Genomic DNA, 22283 nt, shown 5'->3' with positions numbered 1-22283 from the left:
ACAGCAGCTTTGTCAACTGATGGGAATTAAAGAGACTGGAATACTGGGATTTAATTATAGGAGATATAGATTTGAGTTATGTAAATGTTGAGGATGCTATAGAACAGGGGTGGGCAAAGTCCAGCCTACAGGCTGGATTGGGCCCATGGTGGACTCCATTTCTCAGCAGCCCCTCCTCACATTGCTGTGGCTGGTTTCCATGGAGACCCCAATAAAGGTGGGGCCATGATAGCGCAGAGCCAGGGTTTCCACGGAAACTGGCTCCAGCAGTGCTGGTAGGGCGTGCTGGTAGGTAGTGGACCACACTATCACCGCTGCAAGATCCCGGCCACAGAGCAGCTCCCCACCCAGCCACACATTCTGCCAGCACTGCTGGGGCTGGTCTCCAAGGAAACCCTGGCCCCGTGCTGTTATGGTGCCACTGCTACTGGGATCTCCTTGGAAACCAGCCTCAGCACCAGGGGCCCCTGGGAAATGGAGTCAAGCTGCTGACTGGATCCACCATTTTGCCCATCCCTGCTATAGAACAAAATATGCTTGTATGAACATGTTAGCATCCATATTTTCTACTCACTTTCTCTCTCACTATGAGTAAGATATGTCATCCTTGACTGTGATATTAAGCCAGTTGTGCTGAATATGAAATAAAACTGACAGATAAGAACCACAAAATTAATGTTGTCTTTCTAAAAGGAATGTGCAAGGAGTAATACGCAAATTATTCTACATCTATTTCTGTACAGCTACTATTCTGTACTATGTATATAAACATATTACAGATGTACACACATACTCCATACTCTAGCATTATACACACACACACCTGGTAGAGCAATAAAAACATAGTTTTACCAAAAAATTACTTTGTTTTGCAAATCTTATATTGGTATAACCCAACAATGAATAATAAACAAAATGTTCTGTATGTCTGATGTGAGGTTTTATTTTATTAGACAAGAATTGAGACCATATTTGAACAATTCTGGAAAGTCAATTTTCTTTCTTATTGATTTTAATATATGTTATTGCAGGGTGTGGGAAAAAACAAGATTGTTGACAGATTCCTTCACCTGTTAAACAGACCTAGAGAATATTTACAGCTTCATAGGTAAGAATGTTATTTTATGTGACAATTTTTATGGAATTTCACCTTTTCATCTCACTAGTCTGATTTGTTGGTATTTTAAGTCTCACATTCCTGAAGTCCATTTCTTATTATTTGCAGTTCTGTAGTGCTGAGCTTTAGTCAGCACACCGGGGTCCCAGTTTATAAGTGCTGTATAGACACAGAATAAGCAGTCCCTGCCCTAAAGAGTTTACGGCAAATGGATGGGGGACTGTTAGGAGACAGTGGGACAGTAATGGTTAGAAAGATAGGCACCCATTCAAGTGCACCAGTATTTAACCATTGTCAAGTTGTACAGAGGGATTTGAAAGAAAATGAGTTTGTTTGGTCAGTGTTTACTGAAAGCTTTTGCTGTGTCAGGGCCTGCATAGAAAAAAGCCTACATGTACTTATTTGGAAATGTAAGTAGTGGATGAGGGTGGCTGGAAACTCTAGCTGGAAATGTGTTGTCTTCCTTTTACACTCTGGTAACTTCTTCCAAACATCTGTTTTGCATGACAAGGAGAGCCAGAGCGAAGCTATATGTAAACGTATATTGCATGTTTTTCCCTCATTTCTGCTCCCCAGTGTATCCAAAATATCACTGCTGAAACTGAAATGTTTCTCTTTGCCCGTTTGATCACATAATCCCTTTGTTGCTTCTTCCACGCTTCTCTTTGCTGATGTGTTCTCGTTCCATATACATTTCAAACTTGCTGTCATGCTGATGGCTTTGGATAACTCTGTTTTCCTGCCTCTTTATTGTCATCTTATATACCCCATGCTTCTCCATGCTCCCCAACTTATCTTCTAAATCAGGGTGGGCAAAATGCAGACCATGGGCTGGATGCAGCCCGCCAGGCCATTCTATCCAGCCCGCGGGACCCCTAAAAAATTTAGAAAATTAATATTTATCTGCCTCTGGCTGCCTGTCATGCGACCCTCGATGGCTTGTCAAAACTCAGTAAGTGGCCCTCCACCCAAAATAATTTCCCACCTCTGTTCTAAATGTTCCCTTTGTGATCTCCTACTGTCATCCTCGTGTCTGCTTTCCTACCGCCCCCTCTCTTCAGAGCAAATTTCCCTCCCTCCCTATGTGCAAAGCACTTTATCTTTTTCAAAATCTCACATATTTTACAAACTGTTTCTATTTTGCATATTTTACCATATGCCTTTTTGCATCTGAATTGCTTTTTCATACTGTATAATATATTTCATTTAGACTAAAACTCCTTAAAGTAGGGTCTGGCTTCATGTTTTTTCTCAAGCAGGATATGATTTTTAAAAGTAAAGATTTGTTATAGTATATTACACTGACGTGTTCCAAAACTGTAGTGTCGACAAGTTATACCCCAGTGTACCTTCAAAGCATCCCAGGATAGGCTAAAGTACAATTTATAATGCCTACAGTATGGTTGTAGAACATATTAGAATGTGGTAATTGGCACATTCTATAAATAATAAAATAATAAAAATATTTTTTCCTCAATGAAGAAAAATGCTCACATGGTTTTTAAATAGGTAGGATTGTAGGAATCTATAAAACGCCCTATTGAAAAAAATATTAACAAATACTTTGAAAGTGATAAATCATAATATCACATTCTTTAGAGGATTATTTGGAGAAAAGTAAGTCTTTTCTATTAAATTTTGGTGAGCTTTTCAAATAATGTTATAGAGCTCATTTAGTTTAATTCCAATATTACATTTTATATGATTCTTCAATAGCGTTAATAAATGATAAAACATACTTTTAGAATTAAGAGCCAAATAAGCTGTTGTCTGAGAGTAAATTTAATAAAGATCAGTGCTCTGTTAAGATTTTGGTTCCTTGAACATTTTTCTTGCCAGTCAGTTCACAGTATTTTTGTCAAAAACTGTACAAAAATTGTTGTCTGATGATTAGAAATACTGCCCTGCAGCATTCTTTGCTGATTGATACCTGGCTAGCATCAACTCAGTAAAATGTACTAACACTTGCTATTTGCTACAGAAGAGCACATGCACATTTTCTAAGTGTCACAGCTGTCAATATTTTATACTTGGGTTACATCAGTCAGCTGAGGGCACAATTATGTAGCCTGTAATTTTCCATCACTTTTCTTGGTTCTACAAGCAGGGAACACAAGCAGTTGTTGTTGTGATGAAAGTAACAGAGTAGAGAAGGTATCAAAGTGTTAGTTGGTGGATAAGCCTACTATAACTTGTAGGTTATGGTCTGCCCTTTGCTGGCCTTTTTATTATTTGTCTAACTGCTTGTGACTCAGTATTCTATACAGTTTATTTCTAGTTTCATGTCACTTGTTGCACCTAGAGTAAGTTCACTTGCCAGTTCTTTTCTCTGGGAATTCAAGGGTAGAGCTGCCCCTCTCTGCCTTGGTTCTCAAAGCTTTCTCTTTCTGATGTACTTGACCAGTAGAAGGCACCTTCAGGGGGCTTTACCACCTCATTTCCAAGTTTGGCATGTGTGGAGTAAGAGCAAGTGAATGGGACATCGTTTCTTGGCAGTTAGCTTAAGAGTACCAAGGAACCCATGTAGAGGTATTCCAAGTCCTCAGTGAGATGTCCTTTGTATATGAAAGCAGTTGATACATATATGATCAAATTCTTGATTATATTGAATTCAGTAATACTACTGTTGTGTATAAGCATTATCTGGATTTGGACCTTTATGTTCACAACTGTTCACCACAGCACCCTTGGGGAGAACCGGGAGTAATGGCCACAAACTCCTGGAAGACCATTTCAGGCTCAACATTAGGAAAAACTTCACACTTAGGGAGTCCAGACTGTCAAATAAGCTCCCTCCAGAAGCGGTGCAATCGCCTACCCTGGAAATCTTCAAGAGGAGACTGGATAGTCATCTTGCTGGGGTCACTTGACCTTAGTTGTCTTTCCTGCCTGGTGCAAGGGGCTGAACCTGATGATCTTCTGAGGTCCCTTCCAGCCTTACAATCTCTGAATCTATATATATGTATTTGTATGTAATAAGCATTTATTAAAACAAATGCTACATGCTTGTGATAGAAAATGGGGACAGATAAATTAGTAGTAATGAATGGGCACTGTATTTTAATAAACTATTTAGTTTCTGGGCCAGAAAGGCAAAACCACAAGGATAATGTGTCTTTAATAGTGATTTTACCTGAAGAAGGGTAGCTGAAGAAACTAGTGGCATTGGAGAAAGAAATATGTAGAAACAGCTTTAAAAATTAATTGAACAAACATTTTAACTCGCTGTTGAACAGTTTTTTTAACATTATTTTGTTAAAGTGAGAGAAGCAGGGAGGTAAATAAAAGGAAAAGATAGTTAAAGTTCAGAGAGGTAAAACTTTTAAAATTGTTTTACAAACATGACTTAAGGTTTAAGCCCTATTTTTGAGAAGTGCTAAAGTCTTGTTTGGCTTTCACTTGGAATTAAGATCTGAAGTCACTGAGACTTTTGAAAATTTTATTTTTGGTAAATAATGAGTCAGGGGAGGGAATAAATACACTGCGTCAAATACCCTTGTCAAAATATAAATGTCCTTTTTTAACAGATGTGCATACATAGAACCAAAGATGCCATTTAAAGAATTGTTTTTGTGTCAGTAGCATAAGGACTTTTAATGGCTTATTCAGTATAAATACCCTGAAGATTAGTTATCAATTTCAGGTAATTTTTTTAAGGAAGTGTTTACATTATCCTATCACTTCGCTGAAGAGTCAGTGAGGTAATCGCATAAACAATTTTTAAATCACATTTTACGAGAATGTTTGTTCATGAAGATGATGAGAGGACCTGAAAGGCAGACTAAGCAGGATTTTTTAAAAACATCTCTTCTGACATCTGGATTCATTTGCTTTACTGAGGATTCACATGCAAGGGTCAGCCTGACCTTAAGGATTAATCTTCTCAGGGAGGTCATACATCATTCTTCCTAACCTTTCTTACACTTCTTAGCTGAATGTACTCATTTCCTGTGTATCTTTTTCACATTTTGTATACTTGTCACTAACAATGAAGGTGTGAGTAAAGGTAGTAAGGGAAGGCCTTCAGATGTATGTTTGCGAAGAAAATATATATACTGTGGGACCTTGCCTTCTGTGTAAGCTGTTTCTGATCATTCAGGTTATTTTTAATGCCTCATAAGTTGATCTGGATAAGTGAAAGAATGAACAATAGACTGGATGAATAGAATAATGTTACTGTTCCTTCCAAATTAGTCCTGAGCTATTAACTAAGAAGTATGATTGGAAAGAATCACACTTTAAAAATACAGTTACTTGTCATGGTATTTTTATTCCTATGAGAGGTGTATTTGTACAATTTTGGTGGAATTCTGTTTCAGATAATTAGGTCAGTCCTAAGATTTCCTGGTGAAAATTGCATATTTTATTTTTTTAATTTCTGTTTGAAATTGTTATTTATTGTTATTTAATGGCAAACAGTTTATGGAAGCAAGTACCTATCAGTTGTGAGTAATTTTTACATATTGGTCTGAAAATCCATTGGTAAAGATTGAAAAGAATGTTGAGTCCTTCTGAATAAAAGGCGCTACTGTATATAAAAATAAACACAGAAATGGGTTTTAACATAGTGGTTCTCAACCTCCCTAGACCTAAGGCATCCCTTGGAAAATGACAGTTCTTAATTTCCACTCATTTTTAATAAGAAAAATAATAGAGCAGTGTTTCTATTGCAAAGAACTCAGAAAGAATCAGACTAGTTTTAATACTGTGGATTCCTATTTGAAATCTCCATGTTTGTTATGAATCATGTTTGCACACCTAACAGTGCTAACATTTACTTGGCACCCTGCAGCACCTTTGAAAGGATCTCAAGGTACCCAAGGGTGCCATGGCACCCTGGTTAAACATTTTTTTTAGAAATTTGAAGGGTACATAGTCCTCCTTTTTAGTCTTAAATCTGTTTCATCACTTTGTACTTTACTAACTTTAACATTTGCCTTTTCTGGTAGAAACAGTAAAATATCTGCCTTCCAATACAAGAGAAATGAAAATACATTATTTAAAGAAACATTTCAAGCCAGATTTACTAGAAAGAATCTGACTTTTTAAAAGAACAGCTCCATTTAGATTGGGGGAAAACTGAAAACCTTCTGAGGGATGAAGAAAAGTCAATGTGACAGCACTTACTTAAAATTCACAAAGCCTCTTGGAGCTAAGAGATTTTGAAATAGGAAAAAAATAGTAAAAGCATTTCAGAAGACACCAGGAAGAAATGTGCATTGTTAGACCATAAAATCTGTCTTAGCACTGATCACAGTAATAGATAAATGTAATCATGTTAGCTCCCAGCTGCTACAAAAACCAGTATAAGAAAGTGTTCTGGAGTTTGGTCTGCTACCTCCCTTGTTGTAATAAAATAGAAAAGGGTCATTTTACTTCCCTTTTACCATCACATTAGTAACTAATTACACATGGAGAAAGACTTCACTTTTCTTCATCTATTATTTAAGCACGCAGTGCTGCATCTTTTGGTTTGGAATTCATTTCTGCCATCCAGCTGCTTTTTAGATTTCTCTTGTGATAGTCATTCCTCCTCTCTGCTACACAGCTACCATTTTTGTGTACAGGTACAATTGTTATCCTTCCATTTTCATTACAAACTCTTTCCTTTATGGATAGAATTGTGGCTCAAGTGCTTTCTTGAAGTCTAATTGTCAGCTATATAATTGAGCCATGATTAATCGATCATGAGAGGGTGTAAAGAGTTTTAATAACTAAGGGCTATGGCTGGCTTCACCACTTGTAGTTTGGTTTCTGCCAGCATAATCTAGCAAATAAGGTTCAGGCAACAAAGCTGCTTCATTAATGCATAGGTACTGTTAGACATCATGCCTAGATCTGGCTTATAAATGAGTTGAAAATGTTAGCCTCCATTTCAAAAAATATTTTTAGCCCTTATAAATGTGCTTGATAAAGCAAACCCATGATCCAGAGGTGATCATCAGAATAGCTCTAGGGCAGTTATAAAACTGATAGACTGCAGAAACTATTGCCACTGCAAAGTGAAGTGGACCAACAACATAAAGGCAGAGTGGTAGTAGTGGTCCATATAGTACATATCCACTGCCCTGGATTGCTTTTATTTGGCCCTGCCAGAAGACATTTACTGAAGGAAATTGCAATGCTGTAAGATGGCTGTCATCTTACCTCTGGCAGACCACGTTGGCTGAAGGCCAGGCCAATCCAGAAATTGAAAGCAATTAGCTATGATGGACCACTTCAGTTTTTCTCAGCTTCCAGACATGCTCTTAAGAAGCTCTCACATTAAACTAAAACATCCCTCTCTTGGTAATCCCTTAAAGAAAAGGCTAATGCAGTATGGAAACAAATTCTACATATCCAGCAATGGCTCTTGTTTCAGAGAATTGTAGTTTTCCCTTTCAGTAGCAATGCTGTCTCTACAAAGTTTGGTATACATATATAGCAAACAATTTACTGTGAGATCTCATGTTCTATGTTACCTGGAATTACCTTGCTGTTAAGAGAACAGCTCTCTCAGCTGATTCCTAGATGTAGTTCCAGTCAGAAATGGAGCTCATCTTTTGGACTACTGAGAAGCCCTTAAAGTATAATCTGAGTTCTAGGAAGTGCTTGAATAGGCATGCAATTAGGCCATGCAGTTAGGTGCCACTACTGCAGAACTTAAAGCCATTGAACTAAGGTTTACAGCATCCCCTCAAAAACAAGTAGCAAGAACCCTTTACCCCACATAGGGAGGTCAAGGTCTTCAGTTTGCAGCACCTGTAGTTTATTCAGTGGCCAAAGAAGCTTGTAATGCCCTTCCATAGAGCAGTGCCTTATCATCAGAGAAACATATTTCTGGCAGGAGGACTATTACTTGGGATACTCCAATAATTCTGCCATGGTAAGAAAGTGATTCTGTTATTATGCCTTCATTTCCCAATAGATGAAATACTCCTCCATCCTTCCACCCTCCCCCCGCCCCTGAAGTTTAATGCTATGCTTTTCCATCTATAACCTGACAAACAGTCATACTTGTAGAGTCCAGTTTTCAGGAAGCAGTTGCTCTCCAGGCCCACCTTCCTCTAGAGCAGTGATTCTCAACCAGGGTCCCGCAGCACAGTGAAACGTTTTAAGAACCTTTCAAGTATGCCATGGGGTATCACACACTGTTAGCACTGTTAGGTGTGCAAACATGCACAAGATAAACCCAGAGACATGAAAGAGGAATTCATAGCATCAAAAACATTGTGACCTGCTATGGTCTTAGTTCATTGCAACAAAAGAATTGTTCTGTTATTTTTCTGTATTCAAAAAACAAGTAAAAACAAAGACCTGACATTTTCTGAGGAGTTTCTTGAGTCTGTTGAGTGGGGCAGGAGCAGGTGCTGCTCAGCTGGGGTGGAGCATGGGGCAGAGCTGCAAGTGGCTCGTCCAGGGAGCATGGAGATGGGGGATGTTGGTAAGTGATTTTACATACTCCATTTTATCACCAGGGATCCAGGTTTTCTCTGATAAAAATCCCCAATTTTTGGATGAAAAAAACACCCCAAATCCACATTTTTCCGTGGTCAAAATGAAATACCGCTAATATATAGTGTAGCAGGCTTGTCTTTTGGAGCTTGGGTTGAGTCCCAGGCTTGAAATCTTGCTGTTTTGATTGGTGAAGCTGATCCACCAATCAGTAGGCAGCAAGAGGAGTTAAGTCACGCCCCTTTCCTGAGGGGAGTGGGAGAGGAGTTCCCATCCCCCCCCCCGGGATTGAAGACTGCAACACTCAGGTCTGGAAGACTTCAGGGGCAGAGCCCTGGAGAGTATAAAAGGAGCTGCGTGCCCAGCATGAGGGGAACACATCCGGGACAGAGAAGAGAGAAGAGCGGGGCTTAGAAGAGCTGAGTGAGGAAAGCTGCTCAGCAGGGCGAAGCAGTAGCCCAGAAGCACCCCTGAAGACTTCCATCAGCAGGGAACGGCAGATGGCTCCAGCAGCTAGCTTCTCGATGTGCAGCACGGCGTCCAGACCCTGGGAGCTACGTGAGGCGGCTTGGGTCTGCAACCTCTGGCATGCAGCCAGAAACAGTGCACAGGCCAGTGCAAAGAGCAGGATCTTTGGAGCACTTGGGTGACTTGGGTCCTCAACCCCTGGAACAAGGCTGGGAGCTCAGTGCAGGAGGCACTGTATGGAGGGTCTGAGAGCAGACCGAGCTTGGTGTTGCATGAGGCAGCCCAGGCCTCCAACCCATAGCAAAAGGTTGAGTCCAGGGAGCCAGGCGGTGCTCAGGCTACTGAGCCAGCAGACAGGGCCGAGCCAGAGGCTCTAGAAGCCCTGCAGAGCGGAGCCCTGTTCCAGGGAACAGCGACCCCACCCGAAGCCCACCTCAGGCGAGAGAGCAGCTTGGCGCAGAGGACAAGGGCCACCCTCCAGGCCTGGGAGCCGTGAGTTGCAGGGAAAAGAGGATTCTCACAGGGGAGGGGGGGCGTCCCCCCTGGTTAGTTAAGGGCTCCTGAAAGCAGAGGTCCCACTGGGAGGGCCCCCCTAAAGTTATCAGCTTCCTTGTAGGGCTTGGGAAAAGCCTGAGGGCACTGGGGTTTCCCCTTGTTGGGGTTCTTGAGCCATAAGTGGTGTGATGTTGTGCCTTATATTTTGTGACCCCTCATGTTTCTAAATTAGTAGATGACTAGAGTCCTAGGGCTCTGCTGTTGCTATTATTTCACCTGTTGTTTATTTGTATTTATTCATGGCTTTTTTATTGTTCACCCATACTTATCTACAGTTTATCTGTTGGCTATCTATGTTTATTTTGGGGTTTATCTGTTTCAGATCAGATACTTACCTGTATCTGGAGCACTGGTGTAAGGTTTTAAAGCATTTACCCAGAGGATATTTTTATGTTATTTGTTTAGATATCCTATATATATATATATATATATATATATATATATATATATATTGTACATATGTTTATATCCATGTTTCTTTTCCTTGTGATAAGTAAATGTAAATAAATTTGTATATAGTTAAGCCCCTGACTGTCCTGGTCTGGTTCTGTAGGGACAGAGGGAAACTGAGCAGTCTGTAGTTCCCCTACCACAGAACAATTCCCTTCAACTGGAGAAGGGGAGTATATATACCCGAGTTACCTGGGCTACAATAGATATATTTCTATCCAACTATATATTAGTGATGTTTTGTTTTGATCACAGAAAAATGTGAATTTGGAGTTAAATCTTTTTTAAATCTGAAAATTGGGGATTTTTTTCATAAGAGAAAACCAGGATCCCTGCTTATCACTGGTAACAAAATAGTAATACTAGGTTGACATAGGCGTGCTAGTGGTTATTTGATGACTACTTTACTGTTATTTTAGAAGGGTTTTCCCTAAACCACTGGTGCTCAACCTCCAGCTTGTGGAACCCTGTAGCATAACTAGGGGTAGGTGAGAGGGACACTTGTGCCAGGCACCAAGTTAAAAGGGGTCTCAGAATCATCCCCTATCCCTGCAAAGTCAGTGTCCTGACAGCATACCCATTCTGGGAACTCCAAATAGACCCCATCAGCTGCTGCTGCTTTAAAAGCAACAGCTGGGGCTGGCAGAGTTCAGTTGGCGACTGTTTAGGAGTTCCTAGCATGGGTAAGACGGCTGTACCCCCCCCCCCCCCGCCACACTTCCGCTGTACCCCTTCCAACCCTCCTTTCAGAATCATGTGTTCTCTCTTCCCCTCCCCCTGCTCTCCTGAAGGTTTTGCCTCGGGTGCCAGCGCTGCTTGTTGCACCACTTCCTACAGGATTCTCCATGGATCCAGAGATTTGGTGATGGAGGAAGCAGTAACAATTAACCACCCCTCTCCTGCTGTGGGCCATATGACATGGCCCTGCACATGGGGTCATAGCCAGGGCCAGAGCACCATTTGTTATGTGGACCAAACCTATGCTCTTCATCTGGCCCATGGAGCCAGAATGTTGGGTACCACTGCCCTTAAACTATTGCTAGTCTTTCCAATTTTTGTGCTTTCGTTCTTTTTATGGAGAATCGATTATGCTACTACATCTCTGCATTGTACCACATATATTTGTTTTGAGTCATTACCTATTAAAGAAATGATATGTCCTGCTTTGAAAAGCTATATAAAGCATATTATGCCTTCTCTCATTCACTGATAAAGTATTGTAGTGTGCCGGTTAAAAAAAAAAAGATTGATTTTATCCTGTTATCCTTTTCAAAATAAACATAATTATTTTGAGATCTTTAACAATCAAATGAATGGTGGGGCTAGGGTGGGAAAATAAGCTTTTGGTATCCCTACAAGCAACACTTAGTACAAATTGTGTGTTAATCTTATGATGTTGATTTTCTTTCCCTTCCTTACAGATCACATAATCATTATACAATCTAATTATCTGCTTTCCCAACTGGGATCATTTAAAATTACCCTTTAAATTTTATTGACTTCAGAATTTTATTTTTAACTTTGAAAAGTTGCTTTAAGAAAAAAGAGCTTTAAGGGACCAAAATGTGAAAGGGCAGCTAATATACTAAAATTAAGATGCATCTGGCCTTGAAGTAGGTGTTTGTCATTTGTTCTCTTATAGAGTAACAAGAACATAGGATAACAGGATAATTTAAATGTCAAAATATATCTGCAGATTAGTGTAAAGAGTCAGTCATAGAAAACCTGTTTCACTATCTTTTACAACCACAAGAATTTCTTTAATTATTGTCTCTTCATATTTTTATGTGCATTTATAGACTTATATAGAAATAAGGAGAAAATATTGAGCAAGGATGGACCAATTGAAATCGAGTTGATGTTCACTAGGCAGACATATAAAATAAGTACCTGGGCTTTGAGTAATAGAAATACATATCTAAAACATTAGCTTTTCCATACATCATTGAACAAATTAGCTAAAAATTGCACTTTATTCTTTGCTATGCAAGGTATGGGATGGGAAATAAACATTAACAAAGAAATATTTGTATACCATTTCCTTTAAAGACCACTTTGCTCATTTTCAGTCACTGGAATGTTGTAATGTAGGTTTTCTAAAAATTCATCCAAGCTAGTGCTTCCTGTGTCATAAACTATTCATAATCTAGTTTTTCATAATCCGTATGTTTGAGTCTGGATGTCAGTTTCTAGGTGTTGGGGAGCTAACTCATTTATTTTTTAGAAGTTGAATTCAGCTGGCATTTTCTTTTATGTGCATCTGTCATGCAAAAATAAAATTAGGATAGAAAGCCTGATAATTTCACTTTCCTTTAAAGCTGATGTAACTGTGTACTAAGTGAAGTGTGTTCTTGCACACAGTACAGAAGCTGTAGAATGCCATTTCCCCAAATTTAAGGAATTAGCAGTTAGGAGAGACTATGATTATGTTGCTTTAAAATTGTGCGACAATGTAATTTCCTTCTAAAAGAGCATTGATAATAACTCAAATTTGATTGAACTGTGTAGTTACTTTTTAGTTTCTGCTACCTATACTCATACTGGGCGTGTCTACACATGAATATTAATGTGACATAATAAACTGCATGGCAGTTTGACAAGAGTTTTTTGCTCCTGGGCACAGCGTTCACACATGCAACTTGGACTGCAGCATGTTGAGCCAGGGCTGTGGAGCCCTGACTGGCAGGGGGTCCATGGGGTCAGCCTGCCAGCCTGGGGCTACTCTTTCCCAGCTCAGTGTGCTGCAGAGGAGCTGGCTGATAGGGCTGTGCAAAGCTTTGGTTTCTGATTTGATTCAGCGGAGGTTTGGTCCAATTCGGTGGCCGAATCTCTGAATCTGAATCGAATCAGGAGACCCTTTAATCTCTCCGAATCGAATCGGAACCCTCCAAATTTATTCGGAGAGATTCGGAAAGATTCAGTGATTTGGACATAGACGCAACTTTAAATATTTTTTCTACATACCTCTAGGTAGCAGGCGGCTCATGAATGCTGCAATGGTGGGGCAGATAGAGCGTCACACAGGAGTGCAGGGGGGTCCCCAGTGCACTTGGTAGCAGACCCGGAAGTGGACCAGAAGTATTTCCAGTCCACTTCTGTGTCTGCCAGAAAGAATGGCGGGGGGGCCCTGCCCACCCCGGCTCGATGACTAGTGCCTCCTGGGTCTGGGGGGAGCACCTGGGGTCCCCCTGTGGCCGATTGCTGAGCTGGGGGAGTGTGGGGAGGCTTCTGGTCCACTTCTGGGTTCATCACCAAGCATGCAGGGGGCCCCCCATGCTCCTGTGGGACACTCCATCTGCCCCAGCATCACTGTGTTCATGAGTCATGCGTGGTACCTTGAGGTATGTGCAAAAAACATTTAAAGCTGTGTCTATGTTCGAATCACTGATTCTCCAAATCAGCATTGAATCTTCAGATTTGGATTCAGCTGAATCGAATCGGGGACAGTGATCCAAATGAACTAATCAAATCACTGTCCCTGATTTGGGCCGAATCTGAATCCAAATCGAATCAGCCAGGCTGTTTTGTACACCCCTACAGTCTGAGGCAAGAGGCTGCTACATTGAGGGGCTAGCCAGCAGGCAGCCCTGCACTGTAGCACCCTTGTGCCCCAGACAGCATCAATCGCCATCTACATGTGTGTTGTGGCAGAGTAAATAACTGTACTTGTATTGGACAGTCCTATGGCAGAGATAATTAATTTACTCTTGCCTAATAGCACCATTTATGTAGATGGGTGATACTTTGTGGTGGAGCTAATTAGGCAACTCCACAGTAAGTGTCTTGTGTAGATGCACTCAGTGAGAAGTAATTTTTACCACAGTACTTCTGTAGATATCAGAAACGCATGATTGTTTGAAATAGTGAAAATAGGCTAGCTAAAGAACTTTAGGGATGCAGTTACCATTATACACAGAAGATGTGACTCCAGTCCTAAAAGCTCCAGAATATCAACTTACTAGAGAAGACAGAAGATTTCTTAGCTCCTCAGGTATTTCAGAATGAAAAAAGTATCCAGATGAAATCAAGCAGCATGGCGGCTGAGATGCACAGAAAGTTTGAATGTAAATTTAGAAGTAATGCAGATTCTTTCCTTACAGTAAGGTCCCTCCTACCCCTCATCAGGATAATCCAGAAAAACGGGGGCGTAGAATTTAAAATAGAGGGAAGTCTAAGCTAACAGTGGGTAGACTACTGAGAATGGTCCTTGAGCCAATAAATATTCCTCCAGATGCCCTCTTGTGAGAAGAATGAGACTATTCTTAACCCTGAAAGCAGAACCAAGAACAGTGGGAAGATACATTCTGGCTCAGTAGATGACTAAACCAAGTTCTCTGATTTTTCCCTTCCCTCCCTGCTTAAAACATATGATTTGAAAAAAAAAGGTAGATGCAGTCGTTAACTTCATTGCCTTAAGCTGAAGACAGCTATCATTTTTACCCAGTAGGCAGGATTTTTAGTTATGGCAACCTGAATCTGAGTCCATTGTACCTGAGTCTGATAACAAAGTGAAGTCACTTAAAAATGTAGGTCAGTTTTCGAAAAATACTCTCTTAGCCTTTCATCCTTTCAGACTGCACAAGAGTTTGTACAGAATTCTTCTGCTGGTTTCAAGACAGCCTGAGATGTTTATTCCATCTCTTCTGGATTCCTGGCAAGATATCCTAGACTTGGCTATAAAATTCCCACTGTCTCATCTTGCATCTTAAAGTAAATTATAGTTTTTGCTTGTTTCACTTTTACCTAAGCCTAAACTGATTATAAAATCAATAAGAACCACTCAGATACTTCCCATAGCAACGTTCTGGATGGAAGGGAGCTAGCAACTGCAGAGGAAATGTAAACCCATTTAAGACATTACCAATACTTTTTAAAGCACTTCAGGCTTGCACTTCATTCCTCCACTGAAAAAAATTCAGCAAGAAGGTGCTCAGAATAGGTTTGTCTATTAATTCTAGGGAAGAAGGAACTTTCTATTGTCCAGCTTCTCCCTCCATCCCAACTATTTTTGTTGCAGCTAATTACACCTCATATACCTCACAGTATGGGAAAGATTGAGATCCAGAAATAGTGGGTGGGGGAGATCAATGAAAAATCAATTATTTCCCTTTGGAATCTCTGCTTTTAAGATTCTCTCTATATGATTAAACAAGTTGTTTTGGCCAACTATTAATCTCTATTAAAACAAGGATTCTAGTGTTTCCAAACAGCCTTGTAAGTGCTCATTTGGAGTGAGGGTAGAAGAAATGTGCCCAAGCCAGAGCCTCATAGACTAATCTGAACTGCCTTTAACATTTGCATATATGAGAGGTTCAACTATATGGTCTTGCACTAAGGGAGAATTCAGTCCCAAAAGTAAAATACCACAAAGCAGATTTTTTTTCCACATCTCATTTTCAGAAAAGTTGTTTCAGGAGACTTTGTGTTTTGGGAACTGGTAATAGGAAAATGGAGTTTTAATTCTCTTGTTTTCCAATTTTTGATCCAGGCTGATAACTAGGGATCATTTGTGTGGTTGCCCGTGTGAAATGAGTTATGATTTTGCTCCAGTCCATACATGAACTGTGGACTAATGCTGCTTTTGACGCTGATTAGCACCTGCTTAGTCTTTACATTTAAGTCGCTAAGGAGTTTCAGTGAACATAGCATGTACATTAGTTAAAGTGAATATATCCTAAAAAGTATCTTTGTCTACAGTAGATTATTTTATAGGACTTGAACATCTGGAAATAAATTAGTGAATCAACAGAGGCTGTTTATCCTTTCTCTGGCACCACCAGTTTCTAACCAAGGAATGTATTCATTAAGTAGGACCTTAATACGAGTCATGCATGTCAAAGGGGACAGTAAATGTTTAGGATTGTGAATCAAAAAAAGTATTAAACAAAACTGAAAGAAAAAAATATTTTGGTCCAAATAAAATACCAGCTGGAAAGCATGTATATTTCCTAGGTAAAACAGGTATAGGATATAAACAGGCATTCATTTCTAGTGCTAATAATTTCACATAATTCAGGGCAGGGAGCAGAGGCAGTGCAGCTCTACTTGTCCATACCAGACACAGGATGATCTATGCAGAAAACCCCTTCTGCCTCTGGCACAGACAGGGTGCAGCTAGAGAGCTGCCATGGAGTGAGAGGCATTTTCTTACAGCTGGGACTGTCCCAGGACTTGGGGAGACCTCTGAATGCAGGACAGTGCTCCCCCCAACTACCTGTCCTATCAGTCTGTGGAAGAATACATCTTGCTTTTTGCACCACTTCTAGTCACCCCAGAAGGGTGCATAGGCTGGAAGGCAGGTTCTCTTGGGGCTGGAATAGTCAATACCTCTCCCCTTCCCACTTCATGCAACCCTTCAAGTCAACCCAGACAGCTATATGTGTTAAAAGGCAGAAAAAATGCAGCTGAGCTCACACTACAGTAGGACAGGTCTAGCTGCAGGGAAATACCCCTCAATCTGTGTGGGGGGTGACTGCTTGAAGTTACAACCTGGAGAAATGCCCCCTCCACCCATTTTACCTGGGTCCATTCAGTGCCTGGGGGGCACTGGCACCCACAGCAAGATCCCATAGAAGTTCCTGACAGCACACTCCTGGGTGGGCTTTCATGGAGCCAGTGCCTCCTTTGGAGGGAGGGAGGGAAAGCAGGGGACTGTGAGGTATTGGAAATCATTGCCATCCAAGACAAGCATGCATCCGTTCAAGTTAATGCAGGAAGAGAGAGAGTTTTGTGGTCAGAAGTGATCTAACTTTCTTCCAGAAGAGCCAATTCTGTTCCACAAGAAACACCTTGAACACTGTATGCAAACACCTTGAACACTGTATGCTCTCTTTTTGTGTTGAATGAAAAACTTTTCTCTCAGCACAAACATAATGCCAGTCCATAGCTCTGTAAGTATTGTAAAACTAAAAAAAAGAGAGAAATGACCAATACATCGTTGCAAAGAATCAAGGAGCAGCAGGAGCTGCTGGATTTTGTTGCCTGCCATTTTTTGACCTGGGGGAAAAGGGCAGGACTGAAGGTGGTCTCTAGGTAGATATAAACCAGACATTGAGCCTTACTTTTCACTTTTAAGAATAGTACAGAACTAATTGGCTCAACCAAGAGGACAATTTGTCAGCCAGTTTTTTCTCACCTGGTTTTACATTCTTGCATCCATTCTTCCCTACGTCAGCTGTGCCTTGATCTTATATACCAAGTGTTATGAACCTACAAAGGCTCTGTTGTTCATGTCTGTATTAGAGTCTGGCTTATGGGCGGTGGTATCTAATTAGTAAACATGGGCTAGAAAACCAAGACTTTTTAGGTCATTTGCTGTTGGGAGCAAAATTCTTCATCTTGGTGACAAGAATTCCAGACATTTATAGTTTGGTTTTACAATCTGTACTCAGATTTTTACAGCATTCCAAAGTCTTTCAGTCTAGCATGTTGCCAGTTCTCAGTCATTTAATTGTTATTCCCCTTACTTTTTTGTAGAGCAGATAAATACAGAGATTTTCCAAAAGATATGTCAATTCTTATTAACTTTCCATTATTGTATGAATGGAATTTAATTCCATTTAGCATTTAATCCATGTTAAAGTTGTTGATGGAGAGACATTAATGAAAACTAACTGCATATCTTGTATTTGTTATTTGAGACTAAAAATTATGCCCATTAACCCTAGCAAAATTAGACAGCCATGCTAAGCAAATACTCAGGTCTGTTTTGTCAGGAGATCAGGAGGGTGACTAGTAGAATTATATATATCTACACAACATATTCAGCTTTTCTGATGAGTTGAACACCCCTCAGAAGTTTCATAAAAATATTGTGAAAAACCAGAAACTACAGGGAAGGAATATAGATTAGGGAACTGAGAAGAGATTTCACAACTGTTTATTCACCATCCCAGGAACCTTCTAATACCATGCCCTCAGATTTGCTCTTCTTACTGAGATGTCCTGGAATTTGCTGTGCACACACAGGAACTTCTGCAAGTTGATAGAAGTTATATAACACCTTTGCGCTCTCAGTGAGTTCTGCTCCTTCCCACTGTTTTCTTGTATACATTTTCTCTCGTTGCTTCTTCTCTTTTTCATGCCTTTCCCTTTTGTCTTTCTGTTTCATCTTTAAAATGTGCCTTTGTCTTCATCTGGGATCCTGGTTTTCTTTGATAAAAAAAAAAACAGAACAATTTTCAGACTAAAAAAAAGTAACCCCAAATCCACATTTTTTCGTGATTAAAATGAAACACCACACTATATGTGTGTGTGTATGTCCATATAAATATGTATTTGCGTGTGTGTATAAATATGTATTACACACACGTGTGTGTGTGTGTGTGTGTGTGTGTGTATCAGTGGCATTTCGTTTCAGTCACAAAAATGTGGATTTGGGGTTACTTTTTTAACTGAAAAAAATCTTTCATTAGTCGGAAAATCCTCTGTCCAACTCTAAACCTGACCAAGCTTCTTTCCTCTCCTTTTCTTCTAAGTTCAGATGAATGGTCTACACTGATTTCTCTTAGCCCGGCAAAACTGAAAACCCTGTATAAATCCAGTGGCCCCATCCTCATTCTCCTTGATCATGGAGCAATTTGTTTGCTCCATCCTGCCTTTCCTTTCATTATGCTGAGGTCTACAATTGCTTGTTTTGGGGTACAGAAGGATTTTTTTTGTTTTTTTCATTGGGTTAAACTGCATTCTGTTGTCTCTACAGTAGCTCTTCCTACTTCTTAATAAGTTCAGACTTGTAATCTTCAAAATATTATACAATTCCCTGTCCTGTCTGTGCCTTGCACTCTACCCAGGCTTCCCTCCTGATGGCTTCCTTTGTCCTTCTGTATTGTACTTGTCTGTGTACTTTCTGCTTTGAATAGGCCCATCTTCTTTTAGCTTTCAAATGTCTCCTAAAGCCCATTTGTCCCATGAATTATTTTAGATTTAATTGTCCAGTGACCATTGTGTGCATGCACTGGTCTTTGGTTGGCATGGCTTATGTGTTATCAGTGCTCCTGTATTTAAAGATTATAACTTATATGGAGCTATACTAATTTACACTATATGGGGAGTTAGCAGACTGTAATTAATTAGTAATCAAAGAATGAAAAAGGTAGCTACAACATTGTCTGGGTTTATATGTTTGCTACATCCAGTATTAATTTATCTGTGAAAGACGAGAATGATGACAGAATGGGGACAATAAACAAATTGCTTTACTGTCATAGTAGGTTTAAGATAGTGGGGAAATGATTTTGCATATTATACTTGTCTAGAAAAAACATTGTTCTGCAGAAAATTAATCTAGTATTTATATTTTCATTACAGTCTTGTTCGGAGTTTTCCTTCTGATTGGGGCAATACAAACCTAGATTTTTTCAACTCCCCTCCTCCCCCTCCCCCCCCCCATTTAAATTCCATTTAAGTGGTTAAATAAGAAAATAGTTCACTTGGTTTCCTGTATTATCATGTGCACAGGAGACTTTGGGACAGATCAATCATGACCGTAAAGACAAACAAGGAAGTATTACTCGTTGGGAATAGAATGCTACTGACAGCAGTTTTAAATAAAGGAAATTTGGATGTTAAATTTCAGTTAAAGCTGGAAGCTGGCCATTTAACAAGTTACTGAAAACAACAGAATGTTTGCTTTTCTGGGCATATGAAGTTTATTTAAGTTCTGTTTTCTTACAAAGTGTTACAAAATTAAAGATGACACTATTGTAGAATTTTAGGGTGCTGAATAATCTTAGCTTGAGCAAACAGTTTTGTAACGATAGATAGCTGTGATAAGGAGAGGGATTTTCGCTGAATCAAATCATATACATACATTTGTATATATTTGTGGAAGGTATAAAGATGATGCATTTTCTCAGGACTGTTTATAATCTTGCTTTCTCTCAGAAATAATAATGTGGAATATCACCATTAAAATATTAATTGAGCTTCACTTTAACAATATGTATTCCTGATTGCTTCATCTGTATAGGATTTCTTTGCCATTTGAAACTGTTTTTCATGTAAAGCACAGATAAAATGGAACTAATGGTAGTGCACTACATTTCCATATGAGAAAAAATAGGTTCAGTTTTTAGTTTCTTCCTTTCCCAGGCTCAAACAGGTTGACAGTGAGTATTGCCAAACACTAACATTTCCATATCAATTTAAGATCAGTTTGATCATCTTTTAAATCCTCAGTTTAGTTCTCTTTTTAGTCCTAGAAAATAAAGTGGAAGATGTGAGACTTTATGAATGTTTCCATGCAGCTAATAATGTGGTACCCCATGACTTTACCTACCATATTTACTTGATTCCAAGACAAGGTTTTCTTCTTCGTTCACCATTGAGCTTCATTTAGAATGGAGTATCAGACCACTTCAGCTGGTTGTTCAGGGAGTTTGGCCAGGCCAGGGACAGCATCAGCAGCATGTTGGTTCCTGCTTCCTGCCCAGCTCCCCTCCTCGAGCCTCCCTCTCTGGCAGGGAATTGGGCAGGGAAGGAGGAATCTGTACATTGCTGCTGCGGTCTCCAGCCAAGCCAGGCTCCCTGCACAGCCATTCCTCACAGCTTCTAGCTGGAGCAGTCTGACCCGTAGCTGACACAGACATGGAGGGAGGCCCAGAACCATTCATCACCCTTTCCTGCCCCACGATACAGGAAGCAGCTGTGGCAGCATGCAGATGCCTCCTTCCAGCCTCCTCCTGAGCAGCAGGGGAGAGGGAAGGAGAAGCCTGTGTGCTGCCAAGTTGAGCTCCCTGCACAGCTGCCTCCTGAGGTGTGGGACAGAAGCAGTTCAGGAGGGGCTCTGGGGCTCCACCTGCACCTGGGGAAAGCAGTGGAAGGGTGGGGCAGGTGACTGGGGTCAATTAGGGAGGAAAATCTAGGGTGGCAGGCAGCAGATGGTAAGTGGTGGGAGGGCTGGTACAAGAGGTGCAAGGGCCAGGGGTTAGGCTGCCTGCTTCCCTCCCTACCTCCTGGATCAGCTGGGGAAAGCAGTGGAGAGAAGGGGAGGCAGATGGCAGAGCAGCAGCTGGGGAGGCATGTGCTGGCAGGCATGTGGCAGGGGATAAGTGCTGTGGGGGGAGGTGCCACGGGGAGAAGGGACAGGGGTCAGGCTGCCTGCTCCCCCACTGTCCACCCACCTGTTCCTCTGCCTCTGTTTGCCCCACTGCTTTCCCACCACAGTGGGGGGGGGGAGGGCGGAGGGACAACTAATTTAAGATGACTCTCCAATAATTAGACAAGGAAAATTATCACAGATTGATAATTGTCCGTGCCTAGAATTTATTATTTGGGTGACATCTTAAATTTCAAGTCACCTTGCATTCAGGTAAATATGGTATGTTATAAATCTGCAACCTTATATACTACTTCCCTGAATTTTTGTAGAGAGCTGATTGTTTCTGAGCTTTACACTTATAATTCCTTTTCTTCTTAAAGGGAGAAAACTCTACGGTGTTGATCTCAAATAGAGCTTTCAGTTTTTTCTTTCAGTTTATGATAAATTCAGTTTTCTTTTGTTTCCTTTTTCCCCTTTAATCTCAGAGATACTACTGTACAGAGCCTTACCCAGCAGCCTTCAGTTAAAGATGGTCTTATTATGTATGAAGACTCACCACTGGTCAGTATTTCAATTATATTTATGCATTTGAAAATAAATTTCCGTTTATAACATTATGTTAAACTATATTGGGGTCTCAAAAAGGTTAAGATATTCCGAATCTGGTTAGAAAATCTTTATCTTTTTACCCTTGACACTGTACCTTTAATGGGAATGTTATACAGCACCGACAAACCCTAATGTGCAAAGACACTTGGTTGGCCATTTTGGACTACCTGTACTTAGGAATCGACCCAGAACGAGTAGGCAGGCAGTTGATTTTGTGGGCAGATCACGGGCCTGACTGTGATTTTCATGGGCTTATCGCAGCAGGGAATGCCCAGGCCTCTGATTGGCCAAAGGGTCCCAGTGGCCACACTCCTCACTGCTGATTGGTGGAGATGGGCAGGGCCTCACAACAGGCAGCTCTCTCAGCCAATCTGCACTAGGGTTGGGGGGGTAGGCAGCCATTTTGGCTGCTCCCTTTTGTGTGGGCAGTCTTCCTCCTCTCCTTCCCCACCCTGGCAGGCTGCATGGGCAGGTCAGAGTGGCCATCAGGATTGGTGGCTCCCTCTGGGAGTCAACACTTTATTTTTAGTATGGATTTCATGGACAATTCCCAATTTTGTAAAATCACAGATTGTGTAGGTCCCTACTTACACTATACTTACATTTTCT

General features: G+C 40.6%; 1 protein-coding gene across 1 annotated transcript in view; it reads left to right on the top strand.

Annotated features, from left to right (window-relative positions):
- The window catches only part of VWA8 (von Willebrand factor A domain containing 8), a 308581-nt gene that overhangs the window by 152922 nt on the left and 133376 nt on the right, over positions 1-22283 (top strand). Inside the window, exons 21-22 of the mRNA XM_059724552.1 lie at positions 1032-1108; positions 21551-21626. Coding sequence (XP_059580535.1) covers positions 1032-1108; positions 21551-21626 — 153 coding nt within the window. The remainder of the gene's footprint in view (positions 1-1031; positions 1109-21550; positions 21627-22283) is intronic.

Source organism: Alligator mississippiensis, chromosome 1 (assembly GCF_030867095.1).
Source record: "Alligator mississippiensis isolate rAllMis1 chromosome 1, rAllMis1, whole genome shotgun sequence".
NCBI classification, from domain to species: domain Eukaryota; kingdom Metazoa; phylum Chordata; order Crocodylia; family Alligatoridae; genus Alligator; species Alligator mississippiensis.
The sequence above is the reverse complement of the archived record's forward strand: the minus strand, read 5'-3'. Positions and strand labels throughout refer to the sequence as shown.